This window comes from Schistocerca gregaria, chromosome 10 (assembly GCF_023897955.1).
Source record: "Schistocerca gregaria isolate iqSchGreg1 chromosome 10, iqSchGreg1.2, whole genome shotgun sequence".
In the NCBI taxonomy this organism is placed as follows: domain Eukaryota; kingdom Metazoa; phylum Arthropoda; class Insecta; order Orthoptera; family Acrididae; genus Schistocerca; species Schistocerca gregaria.
In genome coordinates, this window is record NC_064929.1 from 155,444,749 (window position 1) to 155,472,550 (window position 27,802).

General features: G+C 43.1%; 1 protein-coding gene across 2 annotated transcripts in view; it reads right to left on the reverse strand.

Annotated features, from left to right (window-relative positions):
* LOC126293536 (alpha-protein kinase 1-like) overlaps nucleotides 1-27,802 on the reverse strand; it is a 310,049-nt gene that overhangs the window by 47,503 nt on the left and 234,744 nt on the right. For both annotated transcript variants that reach the window (XM_049986804.1, XM_049986805.1), the window contains exon 2: nucleotides 14,833-15,170. In XM_049986804.1, coding sequence (XP_049842761.1) covers nucleotides 14,833-15,101 — 269 coding nt within the window. In that variant the 5' untranslated portion in view covers nucleotides 15,102-15,170. The remainder of the gene's footprint in view (nucleotides 1-14,832; nucleotides 15,171-27,802) is intronic.

Below are 27,802 nucleotides of genomic sequence, written 5' to 3' on the forward strand. Positions count from 1 at the left end.
TTTTTTATTACACATTCGTGTCGTAGGTAAAGAAATATGAATGTTTTAGTTGGACCACTTTTTTCGCTTTGTGATTGATAGTGCTGTAATAGTCACAAACATATAAGTACGTGGTACCACGTAACATTATGCCACTGCGGATGGTATTTTCACCGTGATGCATTACCCGTGTTAAAATGGACCGTTTACCAATTGCGGAAAAGGTTGATATAGCGTTGATGTATGGCTATTGTGATCAAAATGCCCAACGGGCGCGCGATATGTATGCTGCTCGGTATCCTGCACGACATCATCCAAGTGGCCGGACCGTTCGCCGGATAGTTACGTTATTTAAGGAAACAGGAAGTGTTCAGTCACATATGAAACGCCAACCACCACGTGCAAAAAATGATGATTCCCAAGCAGGTGTTTTACCTGCTGTCGCGGCTAATACGGACAACATTAGCAGACAAATTTCGTTAGAATCGGGAATCTAAAAAACGTCGGTGTTGAGAATGCTACATCAATATCGATTGCACCCGTACCATATTTCTATGCACCAGGAATTCCATGGCGACGACTTTGAACGTCATGTACATTTCTGCCGCTGGGCACAAGAGAAATTACAGGACGATGACAGATTTTTTGCACGGGTTCTATTTAGCGACGAAGCGTCATTTGAACAGCATATTTCATGACAGGTGGATTGGTCGTCGAAGCACCATAACATTGGCCCGCACGTTCACCGGATCTGACGTCCCCGGATTTCTTTCTGTGGGGAAAGTTGAAGGATACTTGCTATCGTGATCCACCGACAACGCCTGACAACATGCGTCAGCGCATTGTCAATGCATGTGCGAACATTACGGAAGGCGAACTACTCACTGTTGAGAGGAGTGTTGTTACACGTATTGCCAAATGCATTGAGGTTGTCGGACATAATTTTTGAACATTTGTTGCATTAATGTGGTATTTACAGGTAATCACGCTGTAACAACTTGCGTTCTCAGAAATGATAAGTTCACAAAGGTACATCTATCACATTGGAACAACCGAAATACAATGTTCAAACGTACCTACGTTCTGTATTTTAATTTCAAAAACCTACCTGTTACCAACTGTTCGTCTAAAATTGTGAGCCATATGTTTGTGACTATTACAGCGCCATCAATCACAAAGCGAAAAAAGTCGTCAAACTAAAACATTCATATTTATTTACGTACTACACGAATATGCAATAAAAAATTCTGGTTCCTATTTTTAAAAAATGCAGTTGATATCTGTTTGACCTATGGCAGCGCCATCTAGCGGGCCAGCCATGGAGCCATCTGGTTTCCCCTTCGAGCTAGACATGTTTCGTTCTTTGTGGTTTATTTTTTGGCGCTTATTTCGTGAGATATTGGGCCCGGTCACGATCAATAGACCACCCTCTATATCTAAAAAGCAATTCCGAAAATAAAAGGTTCGTGATTGGTATTTTAATTCACTGTGAAAAGATATCAGTGACAAGATAACACGCAAGTAGCTGAGAACGTAGTTTGCTAATGTTACTTTGAAATGGAAAGCTGGTACAGAATAGGAATTCGTGGTAGGTCTGACTGATAAAAAGAAGATAAAGGGTTGCAGTAGCTAATTCAGGTAGAAGAGAGTTTCGTAAGAAGGAACACATTGGATAAACGCACTACTGCAAAAAATGAGTGTGAAATCTTATGGGACTTAACTTCTAAGGTCAAAAGTCCCTAAGCTTACACCCTACTTAACCTAAATTATCCTAAGGACAAATACACACACCAATGCCCGAGGGAGGACTCGAACCTCCGCCGGGACCAGCCGCACAGTCGCTGACTGCAGCGCCTGAGACCGCTCGGCTAATTCCGTGCGGCAGAAGCTTAGTATTAAATACATCATAGTATCTGTGTGTGAGGGTATTTACATATTGCCATTGGACTGGAAATGGGGCAACATCGAAAACCAGTTACATGCTCTGCGTATCAGACGCAGTTCTTCGCTGCCTGGCCGAGAAATTTTCACCTTACATCCACAACGATGGCGAAAGGTACTGTTTCATGGGACTTAACAAACCTTATCCAAGGCGCGCAGGAGGTTGATTTGCGCAGGTAGTGGATGCCATGCATGACTCACGATGTTGATGTGGCTTTGAATTCTCAAGGTGCTCCTAGGCGTGACTCATGGAGGAGTGAGTAAACAGCACGACAAGGAATTTAACATTCCTGTCTTCGACGCCCTGCAATGTCTCTCATGCCGAAGGCGAAGTGCTCTGTGCTGAGTTTTGTTCTACCTTTCTGTTAATAAGGGAAATACATTTTTGTACGAGTCCGTTCAAAAATGGTTCAAATGGCTCTGAGCACTATGGGACTTGACTGCTGAGGTCATCAGTCCCCTAGAACTTGGAACTATTTAAACCTGACTAACCTAAGGACATCACACACATCCATGCCCAAGGCAGGATTCGAACCTGCGACCGTAGCGGTCGCGCTGCTTCAGACTGCAGCGCCTAGAGCCGCTCGGCCACTCAGGCCGGCTACCAGTCCGTGATCAGCATGAATGTTTCGTAAATAAGATAATTAAGAGCGCTAAACAGATTCGTTTACTTATCGCGCTGTTCTTGCTAGTGGCGTCCAACTCTTTGCAAAAAGCTGTGAAATTGCAAAACAATATTTGGTGTAATTAATAAAACATAAAGCCTACGTTCCTAGCATTTGTAGACTTAGAGAAAGCTTTTGACAATTTTGACTCAAATAATCCCTCCGAAATTGTGACGTTAACAGGGGTGAAATACAGAGAGCGAAAGGATATTTACAACTTGCTCAGAAACCAGACCGCAGTCGTAAGAGCCGGCCGCTGTGACCGAGCGTTTCGGAGCGCTTCAGTCCGGAACCACGCAGCTGTTACGGTCGCAGGTTCGAATCCTGCCCGGGCATGGATGTGTGTGATGTCCTTAGGTCAGTTAGATTTAAGTAGTTCTATGTCTAGGGGACTGATGAACTAAGATGTCAAGTCCCATAGTGCTTACAGTGATTTGAACCATCTGCAGTTGTAAGAGTCGAGGGGAATGAAAGGCAAGCAGTGATTGAGAAGGGAGTGAGACAGTGTTGTAGCCTACGGCCGATTTTGTTCAAATCGTACAATGAGCAAGCAGTAAAGGAAAAAAAAGAAAATTTTGGAAGAAATAAAAGCGGCAAGGTTTACGGACGACATTGTCAATCTGTCACAGACAGCAAGGGACTTGGAAGAGCAGTCGGACGGAATTGACAGTGTCTTGAAAGGGTATAAGGTGGACATCAACAAAAGTAAAACAAGGACAATGGGATGCAGGCAAATTAAATCAGACGATACGGAGAGAATTACTGTGGATTAGTAGCTTTGTTATTCCGACAGGAAAATAACGGATGCTGGCCGAAGTGGAGAGGATATTAAATGTAGACTGGCAATGAAAAGAAAAGCGTTTCTGAAGAAGGAAGATTTGATAACATCGAATATTGATTTAAGTGTTAGTAGGTCTTTTCTGAATGGATGTTTATGGAGTGCAGCCGTGAATCGAAGTGAAAAATTGTTGACAAACAGTTTAGTCAAAATGGTTCAAATGGCTCTGAGCACTATGGGACTTAATTGCTGAGGTCATCAGTGCCCTAGAACTTGGAACACTTAAACCTAACTAACCTAAGGACATCACACACATCCATGCCCAAGGCAGGATTCGAACCTGCGACCGTAGCAGCCGTGTGGTTCCGGACTGTAGCGCCTAGAACAGCTCAGCCACGTCGGCCGGCTAACAGTACAGTCGAAGAATAGAATAGAAGCTCTTGAAAAGTGGTGCTACAGAGGAATGGTGAAGATTAGGTGAGCAAATCACGAAGTTAATATGGAGGTACTCAACATAATTGGGGAAACAAGAAATTTGTAGCCCAACCGGAAAAGAATAATGGACCGGTTGAGAGGATGCATTTTGAGACGTCAAGAGATCGCCAGTTTTTTTACGGGGGGGGGGGGGGGGGGAGGGAGCGTAAAAATCGGAGAGGGAAACCAAGAGATGAATGTAGTGAGCTGACAAGCGTCTAAGCTACAGTAGTTATTCGGAGATGAAGAGGCTTCGATAGAGTACCATGGAGAGCCGTGTCATTCTTCGGATTGATTACCTCAAAAAGAACAACATGTCTTAACGTGACGCCCCAGTTAGGTGTTCATAGCCTTTGATATCTGATTATGCCAATAGCCGAAACAACGAAAATAAATTTATTCAGGGTTCTAGACGGCCAGCCCGGATGGCTGTGCGCGTTAAAGCGCCACTTCCGGGCCGGGGAAGTGTGCCGCCCTTGGACCCAATAGACTGGCCAGCCTAGATGTGATGCATGCAGACAGTCGGGATACACATGTTACGCTCCAGAGATGGGGAGGGGCGTGGGGTCGAAATCCGGGCACCTCTTAACTTACGCATGCCATTTTTCGTTAATAACCACGCCGAAAAAATGGTTCAAATAGATCTGAGCGCTATGGAACTTAACATCTGGGGTCATCAGTCCCCTAGAACTTAGAACTACTTAAACCTAACTAACCTAAGGACACACACACATCCATGCCCGAGGCAGGATTCGAACCTGCGACCGTAGCAGTCGCGCGGTTCCAGACTAAAGCGCCTAGAACCGCTCGGCCACACCGGCAACCACGCCGACCCTGCGCCGATACGGGTAAGGGCACCAGAAAATGATGAGGGTTGATCGATCTGTATGGTTTTGTTCAAAAAACTGTTCTACAAAATTCTAGAAACCTGCTTCTTGCTAGTGCAAGAGTGCGCAACTGTTGGCTCCGTATTTACTAAAATGGTGACGAGTCAATTTCTAGGACTGATAAGGAACTTTACGTCACTCATAGTTGGGGTGGACATCTCTCATACAGAAGATCCGATGTGGAGGCGCTCGTTTACAAAGGTGGAAATTTAGAAATTACAAAAAAATGCGGTTTAACCCCCAATAAATGCGTTGTAAGCGGAAGCAGAGTAAATGTACAACGCCTTGCGACGGACGTCAACAGCGGACATATCCGTCCTGAAAGAAACTACCGGCTTCATTTAGTAAGCACTAAAGTGGTAGACATATGATCTATCGACTCCATTGGCAGGCGCGTCAAAAGCGGCGCTCTGTATTACGTTATAGTCCATTTTTCATTACATTCCTAGAAGAGTTGACAAATATATTGTCTCCTTCTACAGGGTGAAAAGTATTTAAACTGACAAACCCTGGGAGGTTGTAGGGAACATCAAAACAAATATTTTCCCCTAATGTCATTTTTTCCTATGAGGGCTATTTAAACCGGTAGAGGAAGATTTCTCTGGCGGCAAATTAATTAAACCATCAAAAAAGTCTAAAGGGGACATATCTGGGGATCGAGCAGGGCATGGCACAGGACCACCTCTGCCAGTCCACGTTTCTGGGAACCGTCGGTCCAGGAATCGACGCACACGACGACTGAAATGTGCCGGCACCCCGTCATGTTGGAACCACATGAGTTGTCTTGTAGGGAACGGGGCGTCTTCCAGCAATTCTGGCAATGCTCTGGCGAGAAAATTGTAATAGTGCCTGCCATTTAATGGCCTAGGTAGCAGATACGGCCTAATTAAACGGTACCCAATAACACCGACCCACACATTAACTAAGAACGTGATGAGCGCTAGTAAGTGTGGCATGTGGGTTATTCTCACTCCAAACATGCGAATTGTGCACGTCGAACACTCCATTACGGCCGAACTTTGATTCATCGGGTAACAACACAGAGGATGGAAATGTAGGATGCATTTCACACTGTTCCAGGTACCAACGCGAAAACTGTACTCTGGGTGGATAATCAACTGGTTCTAGGTTGTGGACACGCTGTAAGTGAAATGGACGTAACAATTGCTCTCGAAGGACTGTTCTTAGATTCGTCTGATTCGTCCCCACGTGACGTGAAATTGCACGAGTGCTGACTGGAGGATCCCGCTCCACATGCTGCAAGACAGCTTCCTCAAATTGCAACGTTCTTACCGTGTGACGGCGTCCCGGTCCAGGTAATCTGCTAAATGACCCGGTCTCACGCAGACGTTGGTACACAGCAGCAAAGGTAGTACGCACCAATCATATCTGTGTACTCACCCCGTGTGTATCGCTCCATTATCAAACAGACACAATGCTCTACTACACTGGTGGACAGCAGTTGCCTACAACTGAAGAGCGTAATACGCCCTCTAACAACTGAAGATGGTAATACGGCCCCTAACAACTGAAGAGCGCAATACGGCCTCCACCGGTTTAAACAGCCCTCATAGGAAAAAATGACATTAGGGAAAAATATTTGTTTTGATGTCCCCTACAACCTCCCAGGGTTTGTCGGTTTAAATAATTTTCACCCTGTACGTATACCTCGCGGGTATACCTAGCTATGCCCTAGCTAGACACTACCAGCTAGGGCATAGCCACCTGTGGTAAGCTAACATACATCAACAAGCGACAAACGTCGGCAAGCTCCTGCATATCAGCAAAACTGACTGGTAATTACCGGCTGCTATTACAGACGACCAACAGGCCACAGCAGGGACACCGACCAGCTCGCCCACTGACGGACAAACAATTCGCCATCATCACCCTACACTGTGCATTCGATATCTGACCTACCGGCCATAAAAACGATGATAAACCTAACTGTTGCAGGTTGCTGACGCTGAACGAGAGCTCTACACCGCCACCCAGCGGCAGCCGCCGAGCAACACCACCGCACAACGTCACAGGTATCGACGTGCATGATACCCACTACTAACAAAGCCTACCCTTGCACGACCTATCGCAGGCAGCAAGACATCCGCTACTGCTCTTACTACCTAACTATCGCAGAGTTTTTTCCCTTGGCTCTTGCCTTGGCACTTTTTTCCTCTGCCCTCCAAACCGCTACCCTTTGTTCGACGTATTAATGGTTAACCTTAACCAGCCGTACGCAAACATCGCAGTACCCACATCCTGCGACACCTCACATTAGTGAAAACGTCCGCAGCTCGTGGTCTCGCGGTAGCGTTCTCGCTTCCCGAGCACGGGGTCCCGGGTTCGATTCCCGGCGGGGTCAGGGATTTTTCACCTGCCTCGTGATGACTGGGTGTTGTTGTGTCGTCTTCATCATCATCATCAATCATCCCCATTACGGTCGGAGGAAGGCAACGGCAAACCACCTCCACTAGGACCTTGCCTAGTATGGCGGCGCGGGTCTCCCGCGTCGCTCCCCTACGCTCGGTAAACGGAGTATGGGACTCATCATCATCATCATCAACCTTTATGCAGGGATGGCAGTAGACCTACTGAGTTGGCCATCATGCCGGTGTGGGCGTGGAGGGGATCCACCTCTTTTTTTTTTTTTTGCATACCTCGCGAAAAGACCATGAAGATAAAATTACACAGATTTGAACCCACAAAGGTGACATACCCGCAGCCGTTCTGTCCGCGAGGTATTCGCGACGGGAACAGCAAAGTAGGGTGGAGGAGGGGAAGTGATAGTGGTACACGAACTACCCTCCGCCACACAACCCAAGGTGGCTTGCGGAGTATAGACTTGTATGCAGACCACAAAATAATGTATTCGGCAGATTATCCGAACCCAGAGACTGGAAACTCTCACAGGTCACACAAATATTCAAGAAAGGTAGTAGGAGTAATCCACTAAACTACAGGCCCATATCGTTAATGTCGATATGCGGCAGGATTTTGGAACAAATATTGTGTTCGAACGTAATGAATTACCTCGAAGAAAACGGTCTATTGCCACACAGTCAACATGGGTTTAGAAAACATCGTTCTTGTGAAACACAACTAGCTCTTTATTCACATGAAGTGATGAGCGCTGTTAACAAGGGATTTCAGATCGATTCCGTATTTCTGGATTTCCGGAAGGCTTTTGACACTGTACCACACAAGCGGCACGTAGTGAAATTGCGTGCTTATGGAATATCGTCTCAGTTATGTGATTGGATCTGTGATTTTCTGTCAGAGAGGTCAGAGTTCGTTGTAATTGACGGAAAGTCATCGAGTAAAACAGAAGTGATTTCTGGCGTTCCCCAAGGTAGTCTTATAGTCCCTTTGCTGTTCCTTATCTAAATAAATGATTTGGGAGACAATCTGAGCAGCCGTCTTCGGTTGTTTGCAGACGACGCTGTCGTTAATCGACTAATAAAGTCATCAGAAGATCAAAACAAACTGCAAAACGATGTAGAAGAAATATCTCAATGGTGCGAAAATTCGCAGTTGGCCCTAAATAACGAAAATTGTGAGGTCATCCACATGAGTGCTAAAAGGATCTCGTTAAACTTCGGTTACACGATAAATCAGTCTAATCTAAAAGGCGTAAATTCAACTAAATACCTGGGTATTACAATTACGAATAATTTAAATTGGAAGGAACACATAGAAAATGTTGTGGGGAAGGCTAACCAAAGACAGCGTTTTATTGAGAGGACTCAGACCTACTAAGGAGACTGCCTACACTACGCTTGTCCGTCCTCTTTTACAATACTGCTGCGCAGTGTGAGATCTTTACCAGATGGGACTGAAGGAGTACATCGAAAAAGTTCAAAGAAAGGCAGCACGTTTTGTATTATCGTGAAATGTGGGAGAGAGCATCACAGAAATGATACAGGATTTGCGATGGACATCATTAAAAGAAAGGCGCTTTTCGTTGCGACCGAATCTTCCCACGAAATTCCAATCTCCAACGTTCTCGTCGGAATGCGAAAATATTTTGTTGACACCGACTTGCATATGGAGGAACGATCACAAAGATAAAATAAGGGAAATCAAAGCTCGTACGGAAAGATATAGGTGTTCGCTCTTTCCCCGTGCGCTATAAGAGATTGTAATAAATGGTTCAAATGGCTCTGAGTAGTGTGGGACTTAACATCTGTGGTCATCAGTCCCCTAGAACTACTTAAACCTAACTAACTTAAGGACATCACACACGTCCATGCCCGAGGCAGGATTCGAACCTGCGACCGTAGCGGTCACGCGGTTCCAGACTGAAGCGCCTAGAGATTGGAATAATAGAGAATTGTGAAGGTGGTTCAATGGACCCTCTGCCAGGCACTTAAATGTGATTTGCAGAGTATCCATGCAGATGCATAAAGAAATGCAAGGAAAGGGAATAAACAGTACCCATAATTCAGACTTATGCACAAGCTCTATTGATTTAAAGACAAATTTACCTAACCTCCGAAGATTCAGATTATCAGCATAGCAAATTAACTTTAGTAACTGGCGTGTTCTACTTTCCAATAAAAGCATTCGTCGGATCAGAGCACTTAGTAGAAACTTGTAATACCAATTGATTAACTTGTAATACCAATTGATTACCGAAGATTTTCCGCGTATATTATGGCGGCTACAAAACCACAGGTAACGACAGAATGGCTAGCTTGTTCCTTTGTCCAAACACAGGTTACTGGGAACTGATTCTTCTTCCGAATAAGACTTCTAGATTTTCTGAAGATATAGGTGTTCGCTCTTTCCCCGCGCGCTATAAGAGATTGGAATAAATGGTTCAAATGGCTCTGAGCAGTATGGGACTTAACAACCGTGGTCATCAGTCTCCTAGAACTACTTAAACCTAAGTAACTTAAGGACATCAGACACATCCATGCCCGAGGCATCTGCAATCACTTGTAGCACCTCACAATAAAAATAAAAATTGCTTTTAACGGATGTAGAAGTCTGCTCGAAGATCTTCAGACTCCAGCCCTTCTCAAGAAAACTAGACCACTGGTATCGGACGTTATGAAAGCCACCAAGAAAAACGAAAATCTCGGGAAATTATCCGGACGAGCGCCAGCCAATTTATCTCCTTAGAAGCGAACCTAGACATCGGGCTATGCTATACGTAACTCACTACCAAAAAATGTCATGTCACACAACAGTAAAAATAAATATTGAAGAAACACCGAAGTAAACATTCTGAGTGATCTGTTGTACCGCCGGCAACATGGCGACTGTAATGTGGCTGTCTGATGGAAGTAAACCGAGCACAGTTGTATCGATTTTCGTGAATCTAAAGCTGAAGCACCGCATTACGTGGTTTTTGTAGCTACCCTTGACGCAGTGGTAACACCGGTTTTAGTCACATCACCAACGTTAAGCGCTTTTTGGCTTGGCTAGTACTTGGATGGGTGACCGTTTGCGTCTGTTGAGCGCTGTTGGCCAGCAGGGTGCATTTATCAGCCCTTGTGAGGCCAATAGAGGAGCTACTTGACTGAGAAGTAGCGGCTCCGGTCACGAAAACTGAGAACAACCGGGAATGCGGTGTGTTGACCACATGACCATTCCTATCCGCATCCGGTGACGCCTGTGGGCTGAGGATGACACGGTGGTCGATCGGAACCGTTAGACCTTCTGAGGCCTGTCTCGACGGAGAAAGAGTAGTTATATTGGCACAGTGCAAAAAAAAAATAGTTTAATCGATGCACTGCGTTAAAATTGTCTTCCAAACGCATCTCTTCTGGAGGGATTTGTAGTAAAAATGTTATAAGCAACGTGAAGTCGGCGGATGAAACTGCTACTCTTGCCGAAAAGCAAAATGGCACCATCTAGTAAAAAAAAAAAAAGTTTGGTCGACACTTTCAGACTGTTGCCGTTCGGTATCCAGTTTAGATAACGATCACAGACATTTTTTAAATCGGACTTTCACAGCGAATTTTCTTTCCAGTGGGCGACAGGAAAAGTTAAGGGATCTTTTAGAAAATTAGCGTCACAGTGAAACAAATTTTCACTTTCCAAAAATCTGTGCTATTAGTTCTAATCACTGACTTGAGAAGCTAGTATAAAATAAATTTCCCTTAAATCTTACGACACATTTTTTTCTGTTACGTTACTATACGTTGACGTCACGTTGTTGATATTTTACTAGCAGTAACTGTTCGAAAATTTATGCACATTTGAGGTATCTTTAACTCGCTACTCTATCGAAGGTGAAAAGTTTTTGACGTCACGTTGTTGATATTTTACTAGCAGTAACTGTTCAAAAATTTATGCGCATTTGTGGTATCTTTAACTCGCTACTCTATCGAAGGCGAAAAGTTTCGTAGCACTGGAGTATGCATACAGAAACCAACAAACACGGCGTTTAATCCTCACATATCTGTATTGGAATATGGCGTCTGCTGTTAGTGGAGACGCAACTTAGCCGATAGATACAAAGAGTATAGAGATGGACTATAGATGGTTATTTACTAACTGGATTTCGTCATTAAAAATGTTAATATAGTTATCAAGCCAAGGAAAATTCTCCATGGGACACAGTGATGGAAGTCAGGACAGGAAAAGAAATACTCCCATTCTTGGCAAACCTGTGACAGTGAAATGAGCAAGGAAAAGTTGATACCAAAATCCATCTACCTTTTTCTTTATTTACCCTAAACTCTGAGTTATCATTTCAATTACCGATTCCGTGAACTAGTAGGTAAACTTCCAAGCAACCATGCATGCTCTTAACCTGTACAACAGCTTTTAATAGTGGGCACTCTTCACAGGAAGAAAATTTGACAGCAACAATAAATTAGCTCCTTGCATTACGATGAGCTGGTGGCGCATTATCCAGTATTTTCGTACTACATGACGTTCAAAAGGCGTTGTGTACTGAGTTATCCTTAACTTATTATTCTATGGAAGCTATATATTGTAATAGCAAGCACGTTTAAATACAGAAACCATCAAAGATGGCGTTTTCTCTTCACGCAACTCTGATGCAACATGGCGTCTTCTTTTTACGAGGACAGAGCTACAAGTGCTAGAAGTTAGGGTAGAATCCGAAGATGGCTACTTACCGCTAGAGTGCACTGAATAGAAAACTTGATACTAAAATCCTTCTACTTTTAACTTTTCAGAAATTTGAGCTATTATTTAAATCACCGACTATGGATGCTAGTACGTGCTGAATTTCGCGTAAATGTAACGATTTAGAAACGTATTGTTTCTTCAGAATCTGAGAAACTATAAATTACCTCGATATTACATATTGGTGCCACGGACACCTATATGAGCAGGTCTCCAAAGAATGAGGATCTGACCGCTATGGTTAAACGTTTCGTTAGTTTACGATAAACCGACATACCGTGCGCTAATTTCGTATCACAAAGAGATCGAAAAAATGACGCGTCTTTGGGATGTGTTTAATGCTCTTTTGTAACGAAGGAGCAAAATTTTTTGAGCACTCGAGGCAAATACGGAAACCAACAAATATGGCATTCAATCGTGGTACAATATGGCTGTTTATGAAAAGGAAGGATTAAGCAACAAGTTTTGACACGCAGCTGGTGCAAAGAATACCGAAGCTGATCTGAATACAGCTACTTACTAATAGAATTCTGCCACGAAAGAAATTAATTTGGCAAATTTCGGTAGACAATGGAGCTATGATCCTCCTTGTGACAGTAAAAAAAAAAAAAAAAAAAAAAAAAAAAAAAAAAAAAAAAAAAAAGAAATAGCAATCGGAGTGGTATGCTCGGCAAAACTGATACAAATGAAAGGATAACTTAATAATAAAATTCTTATAATTCTTTGTATTTTTCAAAATCTGAGCTATTCTTTCAATCACCAACTGCAGAAAGGGGAAGTATTGAATTTTACAAAATCACATGTCTAACAAAGTCCGACACGTTGTTTTTGAAAGTCTGGACTTAAAACCTACATTAACGATCTTTAATGTTCGTATAAATGCTGCGAATGTGCATAACAGCTCTTAAAACTAAGTGGATCTTCACAAAAAGAAAATTCAATCGCAGCGATATTTTTTTCCCATCGTGTTATGAGATGACCAAGTCGCATTACCCGACATATTTTGACCGACAAGGCGTTGAAAAAAAGTGATGCGTCCTTGAAAGACCGTTAATGCGCTGTTGTATCATAGTTCACACGTGGAAACAAACAAATATGGCGTCTTATCTTCACAAAGTCGCATTCCAAAATGGCGTCTCTATTTTACGAAGACGTAGCTTAGCCGAGGGGTTTTTACACAGCACGGGAGCAAAAAGTACGTGAAGAAAACCGCACCATTAAACAAGCTAATGTTGCGATTAGGTTTGGGAAAGAAATCGGTAGAAATCTAGCTTTGATTCTCCGCCTGAAGTAAAACTAAATGCCAACTTTCATGACGGAAAAACAATTTTCATTTCATTGTAATAAAAGTGGCTCTTGGCAAAATGAAAGGTTAATGACAAAATATGCCTACTGCCTTCTCAACGGTGTGTTTTATTCGCCGTCGTGCATTTCAAATGGCCAGCTTGATGTTGAGGCATCGAGTGCGCTGTCCAAAGATTTTTCACCGTGACGTAAACAAGGGGCAGAAAAAGGAGGAACAACTTTAACTGAAATTCGGCAAGATGTGGGAGGCCATTTCCAGAATCATGATAGAATACTGGTAAATTTTTGCCCAACGTTCAACGGAGTTTGGTTCTTTGTGTCGCGCTGACATCAGACTCAACGTCCTTCGATAGCCAACTAAAGCCACGAAGATGAAGTACACTGGCGAATAAGCTACGCTATTGATGAAGCAGTAGGCAGAATATTTTCTGATAACAGCGCTGCGCAGCTTTAGCACATAAAAAAAAATAAAAGAAAACACGAACAAAGGAAAGCTATTGTAATGTACGACCAGTCACATTGCTGTCTCCGTGAGAGGGAATTGCAGGACATGACGAATGCAATGAACAGCCTAATGAGTGCAGAATATGGACTGAGAGTAAGCTTAGGAAAGAAAGGATAAGAAATCAGGTTAGCGAAAAATTTAATAGAAAAATTGGTGACAAAGAAGTAGATGACGTGAAGGAATTCTGCCATGTTCGGAATGAAAAGAAGGCTGGCATAGGAAAAAAGCGCATTCCTGGTCAAGAGAATCGAACAGTTTGAGACGTAGCGCTATAGGACGTTGGCTATTAGGTCAAGAATTGAGGAGGTTCTCTGTAGAACTGGCGAGGAAAGAAAAATTTGAAGAACCCTGATATGAAGGGACAGTAAGGTTGGTTGGTTGTTTTGGGGGAGGGGAGCAAACTGCGAGGTCATCGGTCACATCGAATTAGGGTGGGGAAGGAAGTCATCGAGCCCTTTCAAAGGAACCATCCCAGTATTTGCCTGAAGCGATATAAGGCAATCACGGAAAACTTAAATTAGGATGGCCGGACACGGGTTTGAACCGTCGTCCTCCGGAGTCCAGTGTGCTAACAGCATGATAGTACATCAGGGAATAACTTCCGTGGCACTAAAGGGAGATGCAGAGGATAAACACTGTAGGGAAAGACAGAGACTGCAATATATCAGAAATGATGGAAGACGTAGGTTGCAAATGAAGAGATTGGCGCAGGAAAGAGGGACCAGTCAGAAGATCAATGACTGGAAAGGAAGGTGACGAACTGTCTACAGTTTCACCTATACTCCCCAAGACGGTTCAATCCCGTCTCCAGCCATCCTGATTTAGGTTTTCCGTGATTTCCCTAAATCGTTTCAGGCAAATGCCGGGATGGATCCTTTGAAAGGGCACGGCCGATTTCCTCCCCAATCCTACCCTAACCCGAGCTTGCGCTCCGTCTATAATGACCTCGTTGTCGACGGGACGTTAAACACTAACCACCACCACCACCACCACCATATACTCCCCACGGTGTGCGGCGGAGGGTACTTCTGGTACCACCAACTGTTCTCCCAATTCCACTCACGACTGGATTTTGGGAAGAACGGTTCGCTGGTAGTTTTCCAAAAACTACTGTATTTAGCCCTGCGTGTTCTTGGAAGACGCAGTGGTTGGTACGGCCGTCGGCTGGCGAGGCGCTGTGCATTGCCGACTTACCGGTATCCGTACGCAGCAAAGTCGGCGTGCTGAAGCTGTGTCGACTCGTAGGCGTAAAAGTGGTAGCCGGCGGAGGGTGCCTGCGGCGAGAGCTGGCCCTTGGCGTCGGCCGCGCGCAGGTGCGGCGGTGTCTGCGGCTTCCCCATGGCGGTGGCCCCGTCGACGTCCGCGTCGGCCGCGCTGGTGTTGCTCGCGCTCCTGCTGGTGCTGGTGTCGCTGGCCTCGCTGGAACTGAGGCGGTCACAGCCGCCCGGCTGGTCGCTGGACATTCCACAGCCGCGGCACCTGGATCGCCGGCCGCTGATTGGTCAATCCTTTGACCGCGTCCGCCCCTTGCCCTGCACAGCGGTGTCATATCTATGTCAGGCTAGAGCACGGGCGGTGGAAGGGTGGGGGTAGGGTGTCTAGGGTCCCTTTGTGCCTGGATGCTGTTGCTAAGGGACCCACACAGCGTAAAAGGATGCTGAGGCACCTTTCGGGTGGCGAGGTGACGGTGTGCGATTGCTCCAACACCCTACCACTTCAGTACCGACGACGCCAAGCATATCTTTTCTAAATGAGCGCACAATAATTCTATGAATTTTATCAGCAGTGGATGATGTCGAACTCCGTGACTGTTCCTTTATAGGGTGTAGAAAAATATCGGCATCCAGTCACAATAAAACGTTATTTATTTGCCACACGACCGGTTTTGGGCTTGCTCCTATCCTCAGGTGTTTATACATTCTTTTACATGTTTATACTGTTGGCTCAAATGGCTCTGAGCACTATGGGACTTAACATCTGTGGTCATCAGTCCCCTAGAACTTAGAACTACTTAAACATAACTAACCTAAGGACATCACATACATCCATGCCCGAGGCAGGATTCGAACCTGGGACCGTAGCAGTCATGCGGTTTCGGACTGAGCGCCTAGAACCGCGAGATCACCGCGGCCGGCGGTACTGTTGGAGACCACTGTATAAATACTTGGTGAAACTGAAATATGGACGTGAAAATGACAATAAGTGTGTAACTAAGTGGCAAAACTGTCACCACAGCGTAACTGTAATAATGGTGTCTCTATATGTAAGTACGAATATATTTTCGTGAAATGCTGCTTACCACTTACAATTATCCAACTTGTATCTGTGATATCACCAGCAAATAATTTTGTCGTATTTATAGAGTGGTCTCCAACAGCGTAAACATGTAAATGAATGTATAAACACGCGAGAGTGGGCGCAACCCCGAAACCGGTTGTGTGACAAATAAATAACCTTTTGATGGTGTTAGGACAGCAACCAGCCACAAATTTGCTTTTTTGAGTTCCTTTATTCAAAGGAAACCGTTACCGGTTTCGAATCGTTGTGATTCATCATCAGACAGTTCACATGCTTTCTTTATGACATTTGGTGTATTTTTATAGATTAATTGTCCTAAAATATAAGTAAAACATAATTATAGACACGCCACATACAGACGGTTGCGTTACAGATTTTCGTTGCATGTGACTTAATTGAAACGCCGGTTTCGAGTGTTTGTTTTCATAACGTTCGTCCAATAGATGTAAATGCATTCCCACTGCGTCTTCGTTGTTGCACACGTAATAGTTCTCACTGTACACCCTAGATGGACCGTAGTCTCGCACTCCGGACGTAGGATGGAGTGACATTTACTGAAGATAATTAGTCTTGGACTGAAATCGATGGGCAATTAAAAAAAGAAAACAATAAGTTTAACGTTGTAACAACGTCATCTTCCGGCCCTATTTCCGATTATAAAATAGCACCAGCTGTTATTTTGATTTTATTTGTTACGCAACCAGTTTCGCCATTACATATGCCATCTTCAGGCCTGCATATATCGAGTAAGCCTCGTGTTAGAAACCAGTGCAGCACTATCAACTGAGAATTTTTTTTCCCAAGGGCGTGTGCATTCCTTGGACAGCTGTCAGCTGCCAGTGGGAAAGAAAAATCTTCACGATACTAGTTAACAGTGCTGCCTTGGTTTCTAAACCGAATGTTACTCCATATATGCAGGCCTGAAGATGGCATATGTAGTGTCTGAACTGGTTGCCTAACAAACAAAAATGATTCAAATGGCTCTGAGCACTATGCGACTTAACTTCTGAGGTCATCAGTCGCCTAGAGCTTAGAAGTAATTAAACCTAACTAACCTAAGGACATCACACACACCCATGCCCGAGGCAGGATTCGGATCTGTGTAGCGGTCGCCCGGTTCCAGAGTATAGCTCCTAGAACCGCACGGCCACACCGGCCGGCCATAACAAACAAAACCAAAATAACGGCTGTTGGTATTTTATTATTGGAAATTATCTTCAGTGTAAGACTATGTCCAATGGACTCATAGAATCATGCACAAAACATAATTCAAAACATAGTCTCATGATCTGTCTATTGTCAGTGTTGTGGCGTGCTAGTAGGTCTGACCTGTTATGTTATGGGAATGACATTTCGGCGAATTGTGATGTACACAGTAACTTCAATTTCGACGTCTCAACCCTTCATTTTATGTTTCCTGTAACTGGAAATTCAATAGAAAGATTTAGTGTGGAGATGGCACAAGACGTTTGTAATAAACTCTATAAAGATCTTAAGATGATAACTTAGTTTCACCGAAGTTGGTTATCTACAATAAAGCTTTTTATAGCGATCTCGGCTAAGAAATTCACCTTCTCCTAAGCAAAACATAGGTGTTCATGGCGAAGGACTTGCCAAGTAGTACGTAAGATTAAAACTGGTAGCTTGAAGGTGTATTTTGTGCATAATTAGATGAGTCCATTGGACTTAGTCTTGCGCTGAAGATGATCCGTCTGTCAGTGAAACCGATATGCAACACTAAAAAGAAAAGTTTAAAATTATGTGATAGATGCTGGTCTTTCCATTGTCCGAGTATATTCAGCAATATAGGTACCGTTCTGAACAAAATAACGTAGGTAGGAGCCATGTATTGAAGTTAAAGACAGGTGATAAACAGTTTAGATAGGAAGAGAATAGAAGCCTTCCAAATGTGGTGCTACAGAAGAATGCTAAAAATTAGATGGGTCGATCATGTAAATAATGAGGGAGTACTGAATAGAACTGGTTAGACAACAAATATGTGGCACAGCTTGATAAAAAAAGAATGTATCAATTAATAGGACACATTCTGAGTCCTCAAGGGATCACCAGTTTCGTATTGAGGGAAGTGTTGAGGGGGCGAAAAAATCGTAGAGTGACGCCGAGAGATGACTAAAGGAAGCAGATTCAGAAGGCTTTGGGTTGCACTAGCTATTCGGAGATGAACAGGCTTGCATAGGATAGAGTATCATAGAGAGTTGCCTCAAAACAGTTTTCAAACTGAAGATCACAACAACAGAAACATTGTTTCCAGAAACCAGATAGTATCTTTGTATTTACTCTATGTGGCGTTTTTGTTAACTTCAGATACTATAATTCGTATTTAAAATGTTTATCTAGCCAGTGTAAGAGCCATAGCTCTGATGATGGGCCCGCGGGATCTTAAGCATCATCGCACAGTCCGTCAGACAAAGTTATTTTTAGTATCTTAGAACATATTCTGAGCTCACACAGATTGAGATGTCTCGAACACAACGACCTCCTCCATGCCAACCAGCCAGAATTTCGAAAACATAAATCATGTGAAACTCAATTCATGCAGTATGTCTCAATTTCCGAAAAGAATCTGACACAGTACCACATCTACGCTTATTAGCATAAGTATTATTGTATGGGATATCGGGCGAAATTTGTGACTAGATTGGGCATATTTTAGTAGGTAAGACGCAGCACATTATCTCGGATGGTGTGTCATCGACAGATGTAGAAGAAACTTCGGATGTCCCTAGGGAAGTGTGTTTCGACCTTTTCTATTCATCTTATACATTAATAACCTTGCAGACAGTATTGATAGTAGATACATGATGAAGTTGTGAGAATCAAGTACAGTCCGAACAAAGCAGTACAAATATTCAGTCATGTTTTGATAACATTTCAAGGCGGAGCAAAGATTGGTAGCTGACTTTAAATGTAGAGAAACGTAAAATTGTGCACTTCACAAAACGAAAAGAAACATATTATCGTATCCCACGAAATAGAACTAACAGGGGATATTGAAAGTATAAAGAGAAGGGCAGCACGAAGGGTCATTGACAAACTCTGGAAGATTGACTGACACTGTCCCGAGAAAGTCCAATAACAAAGCTTCAGGAACCGCCTTTAAATCATGACTAGGAATATACTACAACTACCTATATAACACTCATATAAGGATCGTCAGGACAGGATTAGTTTAATCAGAGCACTCACAGAGGCATTTAGCAAGCATTGTTCCCGCGGTACACACGTAAATCGGAGGAGAAAAAACATAAGAAATGGTACAGTGGGACGTAACCTCTGGCATGCACTTCACAGTGAATGGCAGAGTATAAGTGTAGGTGTAGCCTGGATGTACGTATTCTGGTACAAGACTGAATTTATACACATTCAACTAAGGCAGTCACGGGTGCATTTCACTCCACGGAAAAGATTACACCGTATTTCAGTGATATCTCCTGTACTTTTCAGAGTACGTCTTAGATGAATCATTACGCAGGGCCCAGAAAGACATAATTCTTTCTGCTTCGCATATGCTCGCATTGTGCAAGTGCACAGTACTTGCATAACGTAATTAACTCCAGTTGTAATTACAGATAATTATGGAGTTTTCGCACTCTTTTCAGAAAAATGCAGCAACTTGTAGTGTGATGAAACATACTCCACAGTAAAATAAAGAAGATGAAATTAAAAAAGGATATGTAGATGAATGATGTGTGGATGGACTAAGGAAACGCAACTGCACAAAGAATAGGAAAGATAGTTGTACACATGCCATAAACGCTGAACTGCTAAAATATGGAAGCACCCTACTACAAAAGATACTACGTATTACGTTTATTGTATATATTCTGGAGAATTGAAGCTATTCCGCAAACACTATCACAAGCAAAGGTAATACTGTTTAAAGAAAACAGACTGCAGTAACGGCAAGAGCTGTAGAGGAATCAGTTTACTCGATGATATATACAAAATTTATGCTAGAATAATAAACAGAATGTTGAAACTAATAGTTGAGAGTTTATTTGGCTAAGAACGAATGGGATTTCGGAGATGCAGGTCGACAATAGATGCAGTATTTATTATTAAATAAATAATCGGAAGACAGGAAGACTACAATATGAAAATTGATTTAGCGTTTATTGATTTTATCAAGTCATTCGGTAATGTTGATAGACAGGAACTGTGAACGATTATGACAAAAAGAGAGTATCCACAACACCTAACAGGCTTTAAAGAGCCTCTAGAAATACACGCCCGTAATTTTAGATAGAAATGATATTCTGACACAGTCTCAAGCCAAAAACAAAAGAGTTAGACAAGGATGCTGCGTTTCCCCCACGCTTTTTACGTTTATTTAGATGATGCATACAGTAAATGGAGAGAAACTTCGAACAGGAGAATTAAGGTTAAACAGAAATGATCGCTTGAATTCCCTTTTATACGCAGACGACGCCACAGACATTAATTGGTAAGATTTGTGATGGGCACCATTTGATCATTTCAGAAAAGAAAACAGCCCGTAGCGACAAAAATTATGATTAATAAAAAAAGTCTTAAAAGTATAGCGGTCTTTTAGTTGTGCCTGCCTGTGGCTCGATTTATCCTCTATGTGATGAGTAGAATCTATCCTTTAAATAATATTATTGATTAATAATGAAATAACAGAACAAAATGGTTCAAATGGCTCTGAGCACTATGGGACTTAACTTCTGAGGTCATCAGTCCCCTAGAACTTAGAACTACTTAAACCCAACTAACCTAAGGACATCACACACATCCATGCCCGAGGCAGGATTCGAAATCTGAGACCGTAGCGGTCACGCGGTTTCAGAGTGAAGCGCCTAGAAACGCACGGCCACACCGGTCGGCAAATAATAGAACAGGTAAAACATTTTAGCTATTTGGGGTTGCAACGTCACATACAATAATGCCGAAGAGATAGAGAGGAAATTAGCAAAATTTGGGTTTATATATGGAAAAATAAACTGATGTCTAAAAATAAAAGGGGAAAATCAAGAAGACTTAAATTGTATGAGACACTGGCAGTTCGGAAGCTTTTTTTTCCAGAAATGATTCGATGGTTTTAAACAAAGGCGGAGAAAGTCGTATTGAAGTAACAGAGATATTTCTAGGAGTACGGCCGTGCAAGAAAAAAATGTTCAGATGTGTGTGAAATCTTATGGGACTTAACTGCTAAGGTCATCAGTCCCTAAGCTTACGCACTACTTAACCAAATTATCCTAAGGACACACACATCCAAGCCCGCGGGAGGACTCAAACCTCCGCCGGGATCAGCCGCACAGTCCATGACTGCAGCGCCCGAGACCGCTCGGCTAATCCCGCGCGGCACCGCGCAAGAGCCGATGGATTTTGAAACTCGGAAATTAGGGGAAAACTGAACATATCTGATATGCTTAAGAAATTAGGAGAAAATAGGAGAAACTGGAATGGATCTGTCGAAAGAATGAATGGAGGAAGATTGCTTCTCAAGAGAAGAAGATTTAACTCAGGAGCAGAAGTCAAGGAAAATCGAGGAAGCAGTGGGTATTGTAACAGTTAAAGCAAATCAAAAATTTTTTGAATGTTGGGCCCCATAAGGTTCTCTTTCTTTGCAGAGACCGTGGTATGTAAAATGATAAATAATGCAGCAACCAGTCGTGGAAAGATGATTTATTTATCTTGTTGCAAATCGATTTCGCCTGATATCAGTCATCATCGGTGCATTTTTCTAACCGATACATGCCATAATTAGAAGTACTGTCCTTGGCAGATTACTTCATGATAGAAATGTGCCAAGGACAGTACTTCTACTTATGGCATGTATCAGTTAGAAAAATGCACCGATGGTGGCTGATATCAGTCGAAATCGATTTGTAACAAGGTAAATATGTTTCCGCGACTGGTTGCTGCATTCTCTATAACAATATAAATCAAAAAATGGCTAATACATGAAGTAAAGAAGAAGAAGAAGGAGATGATGATGATGATGGTACATTTTTCACTTTTCTTTATTATGCTTGTTGGGATGGGCGCATTTTAATGACACAATTCGCTAATTATTTCCATTCCGATTCGACGTTGCCCTTCGACGTAAAGCGGGGTTTTAAATTATATACTCAAAGAAAGTGAACGAACATTATGTTGCCACTGGCTGTTAGAATCCATGCGCGCTTTGCAGACGGGATATTTGCGAAACGTGCCGTGTGGCCAGCCGGTATAAGCAGCAGGGATGATAGGATAGCGGCCTGAGGCGCGAGTCGCTCTGAGAAGATGCGGGAACGCCGAACGGTACTTTCAGGAGACTCCCCCTCTTGTTTGCAACATCCAGTGTCGTGTGACAGCAGTCGAAGCTAGCGGTGTCTGCTTCAGTCTCCCATGAAGGACATGTACCTTGAGAATAAAATATTTCACTGACTACAAAAATTTATTTCTAAGAAACTATGCTGGATACAGCCTTAACGTTAAGCATGCACAGCCACATGTGGGTCGTGCCCTAACAGCAGATTAGCACTTGCAACTCACTTCCTCAATTATTTAATGGATGTATTCCGATCTCTGTCTTCCTCTACAGTTTGTACCCTCTGTAGCTGCTCTTGTACCACGGAAGTTATTCCCTGTTGTCTTAACAGATGTCCCACCAACCACTCCCTTCTGCTAGTCAAGGTTTTCCATATACAGGGTGGTCCATAGATAGTGACCGGACCAAATATCTCAAGAAATAAGCATCAAACGAAAAAATACAAAGAACGAAACTCGTCTAGCTAGAGGGGGCAGACCAGATGGCGCTATGGTTCGCCGGCTAGATGGCGCTGCCATAGGTCAAACGGATATCAACTGCTTTTTTAAAAATAGGAACCCCCATTTTTTATTACATATTGGTGTAGCAAGTAAAGAAATATGAATGTTTTAGTTGGACCACTTTTTTAGCTTTGTGATAGATGGCGCTGTAATAGTCACAAACGTATAAGTACGTGGTATCACGTAACATGCCGCCAGTGAGGACGGTATTTGCTTCGTGATACATTACCCGTGTTAAAATGAACCGTTTACCAATTGCGGAAAAGGTCGATATCGTGTTGATGTATGGCTACTGTGATCAAAATGCCCAACAGGCGTGTGCTATGTATGCTGCTCGGTATCCTGGACGACATCATCCAAGTGTCCGTACCGTTCGCTGGATACTTCCGTTATTTCAGGAAACAGGAAGAGTTCAGCCACATGTGAAACGTCAACCACGACCTGCAACAAATGAAGATGCCCAAGTAGGTGTTTTAGCTGCTGTCGCGGCTACTCCGCACATCGGTAGCAGAGAATTTGCGCGAGAATTGGGAATCTCAAAAACATCGGTGTTGACAATGCTACATCAACGTCTATTGCACCCGTACCATATTTCTATGCACCAGGAATTGCATGGGGACAACTTTGAACGTCGTGTACAGTTCTGCCACTGGGCACAAGAGGCGTTACGGGACGATGAAAGATTTTTTGCACGCGTTCTATTTAGCGAAGAAACGTCATTCACCGACAGCGGTAATACAAACCGGCATAATATGCACTATTGGGTAACGGAAAATCCACGACGGCTGCGACAAGTGGAACATCAGCGACCTTGGCTGATTATGTATGGTGTGGCATTATGGGAGGAAGGATAATTGGCACCCATTTTATCAATAGCCATCTAAATGGTGCAATGTATGCTGCTTTCTAAGTAATGTTCTACCGATGTTACTACAAGATCTTTCACTGCGTGACAGAATAGCGTTGTACTTCCAACATGATGGATGTCCGGCACATAGCTCGCGTGCGGTTGAAGCGGTATTGAATAGCATATTTCATGACAGGTGGATTGGTCGTCGAAGCACCATACCATGTCCGGCAAATTCACCGGATCTGACGTCTCCGGATTTCTTTCTGTGGGGATTCTTGAAGGACATGTGCTATTGTGATATAACGACAACGCCTGACAACATGCGTCTGCGCATTGTCAATGCATGTGCGAACATTGCAGAAGGCGAACTACTCGCTGTTGAGAGGAATGTCGTTACACGTGTTGCCAAATGCATTGAGGTTGACGGATATCATTTTGAGCATTTACTGCATTAATGTGGTATTTACAAGTAATCACGCTGTAACAGCTTGCGTTCTCAGGAATGATAGGTTCAGAAAGGTATCATACTGGAGCAACCGAAGTAAAATGTTCATAAAGATACATGTATCACATTGGAACAACCGAAATAAAATGTTCTGTATTTTAATTTAAAGAACCTACCTGTTGCCAACTGTTCGTCTAAAATTGTGAGCCACATGTTTGTGACTATTACTGCGCCATCTATCACAAAGCGAAAAAAGTGGTCCAACTAAAACATTCATATTTCTTTACGTACTACACGAATATGTAATAAAAAATAGGGGTTCACATTTTGAAAAAACGCATTTGATATCTGTCTGACCTATGGCAGCGCCATCTAGCGGGCCAACCATAGAGCCATCTGGTTTCTCCCTTCAACCTAGACAAGTTTCGTTCTTTGCAGTTTTTTTGTTTGACGCTTATTTCGTGAGATATTTGGCCCAGTCACTATCAATGGACCTCCCTGTATTTCTTTCCTTGCCGATCTTACAGAGAATCTCCTCATTGCTCATGCTAACAGTGCATGTAATTTTCGACATTCTTCTTAGCACGAGAACTCAAATGCTTCTATCCTCTTCTGTTCTGTTTCTCCCGCAGTCCATGTTTCACTACCACACAATGCTGTCCTCCAGAAATCTTTTTCTCAAATTAAGGCCCATTTCTGATACCAGTAGACTTTTCTTGGCCAGGAGTATACTTTTTGCCAGTGCTAGTCTGCTTTTTATGTGCTCCTTGCTCCGTCCATCATGGGTCACTTTGCTGCCTAGGGAGCATAATACCTAAATTTCGCCTACGTGTAAATAAATGACGTGTTACTAGGGCCTCCCGTCGGGTAGACCGCCTGGTGCAAGTCTTTCGATCTGACGCCACTTCGGCGACTTGCGTGTCGATGGGGATGAAATGATGGTGATTAGGACAACACAACATCTAGTCCCTGAGCGGAGAAAATCTCTGACCGAGCCGAGAATCGAACCCGGGCCGTTAGGTCCGACACTCCGTCGAACATTTTTTTTTTTAGGAAAAGTAAAATAAAAACGTAGTTCCGTTCGCTTTATGGTCCAACAAAGCAACCACTTTTTTTTTTTTTTTTGTAACAGGAAGGCAGGGTATAGAGACAATCTTTATTCGTACAATTGTGCTGTCCTAGGGGAAAGTATCGAGACAGCAAAAACAATTTGGAAAGCAGTAAATATAGAGTCAACATAAAGGACGCCCTCTTTTTTTTCCCGTAACATGAATAAAGTAAATGTCAATCCCAGTCACGAAACTGAACACTCAGCTACCTCGGGGACTTTGTGATCCCGAATTCTGATGTTAAGATTCTCACTGCTCTCATTTCTGCTACTTCTCAATACTTTTGCCTTCCTCCTATTTACTCTCAGCTCATATTCTGTACACATTTGATTGCTTATTCCATTCAACACATCGTGCAATTCTTCTCCACTTTCAGTGAGGGTACCAATGTCTCGGCGAACCTTGATATCCTTTCACATAGGGAGATCTGCAGCGGATAGGCACTTGGTGCAGGCAGTGGCAATTGACTCTTAACATAGACAAATGTAATGTATTGCGAATACATAGAAAGAAAGATCCTTTACTGTGTGATTATATGACAGCGGAACAAACACTGGCAGCAGTTACTTCTGTAAAATATCTGGGAGTATGCGTTCGGAACGATTTGAAGTGGAATGATCATATAAAAATAATTGTTGGTAAGGCGGGTACCAGGTTGAGGTTCATTGGGAGAGTCCTTAAAAAATGTAGTCCATCAACAAAGGAGGTGGCTTACAAAACACTCGTTCGACCTATACTTCAATATTGCTCATCAGTGTGGGATCCGTGCCAGGTCGGGTTGACATCTACATCTACATTTATACTCCGCAAGCCACCCAACGGTGTGTGGCGGAGGGCACTTTACGTGCCACTGTCATTACCTCTCTTTCCTGTTCCAGTCTCGTATGGTTCGCGGGAAGAACGACTGTCTGAAAGACTCCGCGCGCTCTCTGATCTCTCTAATTTTACATTCGTGATCTCCTCGGGAGGTATAAGTAGGGGGAAGCAACATATTCGATACCTCATCCAGAAACGCACCCTCTCGAAACTTGGACAGCAAGCTACACCGCGATGCAGAGCGCCTCTCTTGCAGAGTTTGCCACTTGAGTTTGTTAAACATCTCCGTAACGCTATCACGGTTACCAAATAACCCTGTGACGAAACACGCCTCTTTTCTTTGGATCTTCTCTATCTCCTCCGTCAACCCGATCTGGCACGGATCCCACACTGATGAGCAATACTCAAGTATAGGTCGAACGAGTGTTTTGTTAGCCACCTCCTTTGTTGATGGACTACATTTTCTAAGGACTCTCCCAATGAATATCAACCTGGTACCCGCCTTACCAACAATTAATTTTATATGATCATTCCACTTCAAATCGTTCCGCACACATACTCCCAGATATTTTACAGAAGTAACTGCTGCCAGTGTTTGTTCCACTATCATATAATCATACAATAAAGGATCCTTCTTTCTATGTATTCGCATTACATTACATTTGTTTATGTTAAGGGTCAGTTGTCACTCCCTGTACCAAGTGCCTATCCGCTGCAGATCTTCCTGCATTTTGCGACAATTTTCTAATGCTGCAACTTCTCTGTATACTACAGCATCATCCGCCAAAAGCCGCATGGAACTTCCGACACTATCTACTAGGTCATTTATATATATTGTGAAAAGCAATGGTCCCATAACACTCCCGTGTGCACGCCAGAGGTTACTTTAACGTCTGTAGACGTCTTTCCATTGATAACAACATGCTGTGTTCTGTTTGCTAAAAACTCTTCAATGCAGCCACACAGCTGGTCTGATATTCCGTAGGCTCTTACTTTGTTTAGCAGGCGACAGTGCGGAAATGTATCGAACGCCTTCCGAAAGTCAAGACAAATAGCATCTACCTGGGAGCTAGACAGAGGAGATAGAGAAGGTCGAAAGAAGAAATGGTTCAAATGACTCTGAGCACTATGGAACTTAACTTCTGAGGTCAGCAGTCCCCTAGAACTACTTAAATCCAACCAACCTAAGGACATCATACACATCCATGCCCGAGGCAGGATTCGAACCTGCCACCTTAGCGGTCGCACGGTTCCAGAATTAAATTCATGGCTTTCCTACCATGTGGGGGTGTTTCGTTAAAAATAGGCCGAACCTCGCTAAACATCAAGTCGAAGAGCTGTTTTGTCCGGTACTGGACAGCATCTTCCGATAAATCGTGGGACGACAGCCACTTTGTAGTACAAAGTAGTACAAATGACACCTTCGGCTGCATTTATAGGTCTTATTTCATTTTCAATCGCTTTCATGTTCCTCTATGACACAATTTGATCATGTGCATACCGGTAATCATCATTTGAAACGTCACAGAAGGTACAAACAAAGAGTAGCAGAGCTAATGCAGAAATGTTTACCTCCGTTTTCAAACGTCCCTTAACAAAGGAAAACCTGAGAGTATTGCTCCAGTTTCTTTCACGTATCACAGAAAATATAAGTGAAATGGATATTAGAAAAATTTTGTGTTTATTTATAGACGCAGACACATTCTTATTGCACAGTCATAACCAGTTTCGGCCATGCAGTGACTATCCTCAGATTCTAAAGGCGGCGTTGACAACGCAAGAACCTATGTTCAGTATATACCGTCTTTACAATCTGAAAATTGTCATTGTATGGCCAAAACCGGTTAAGAC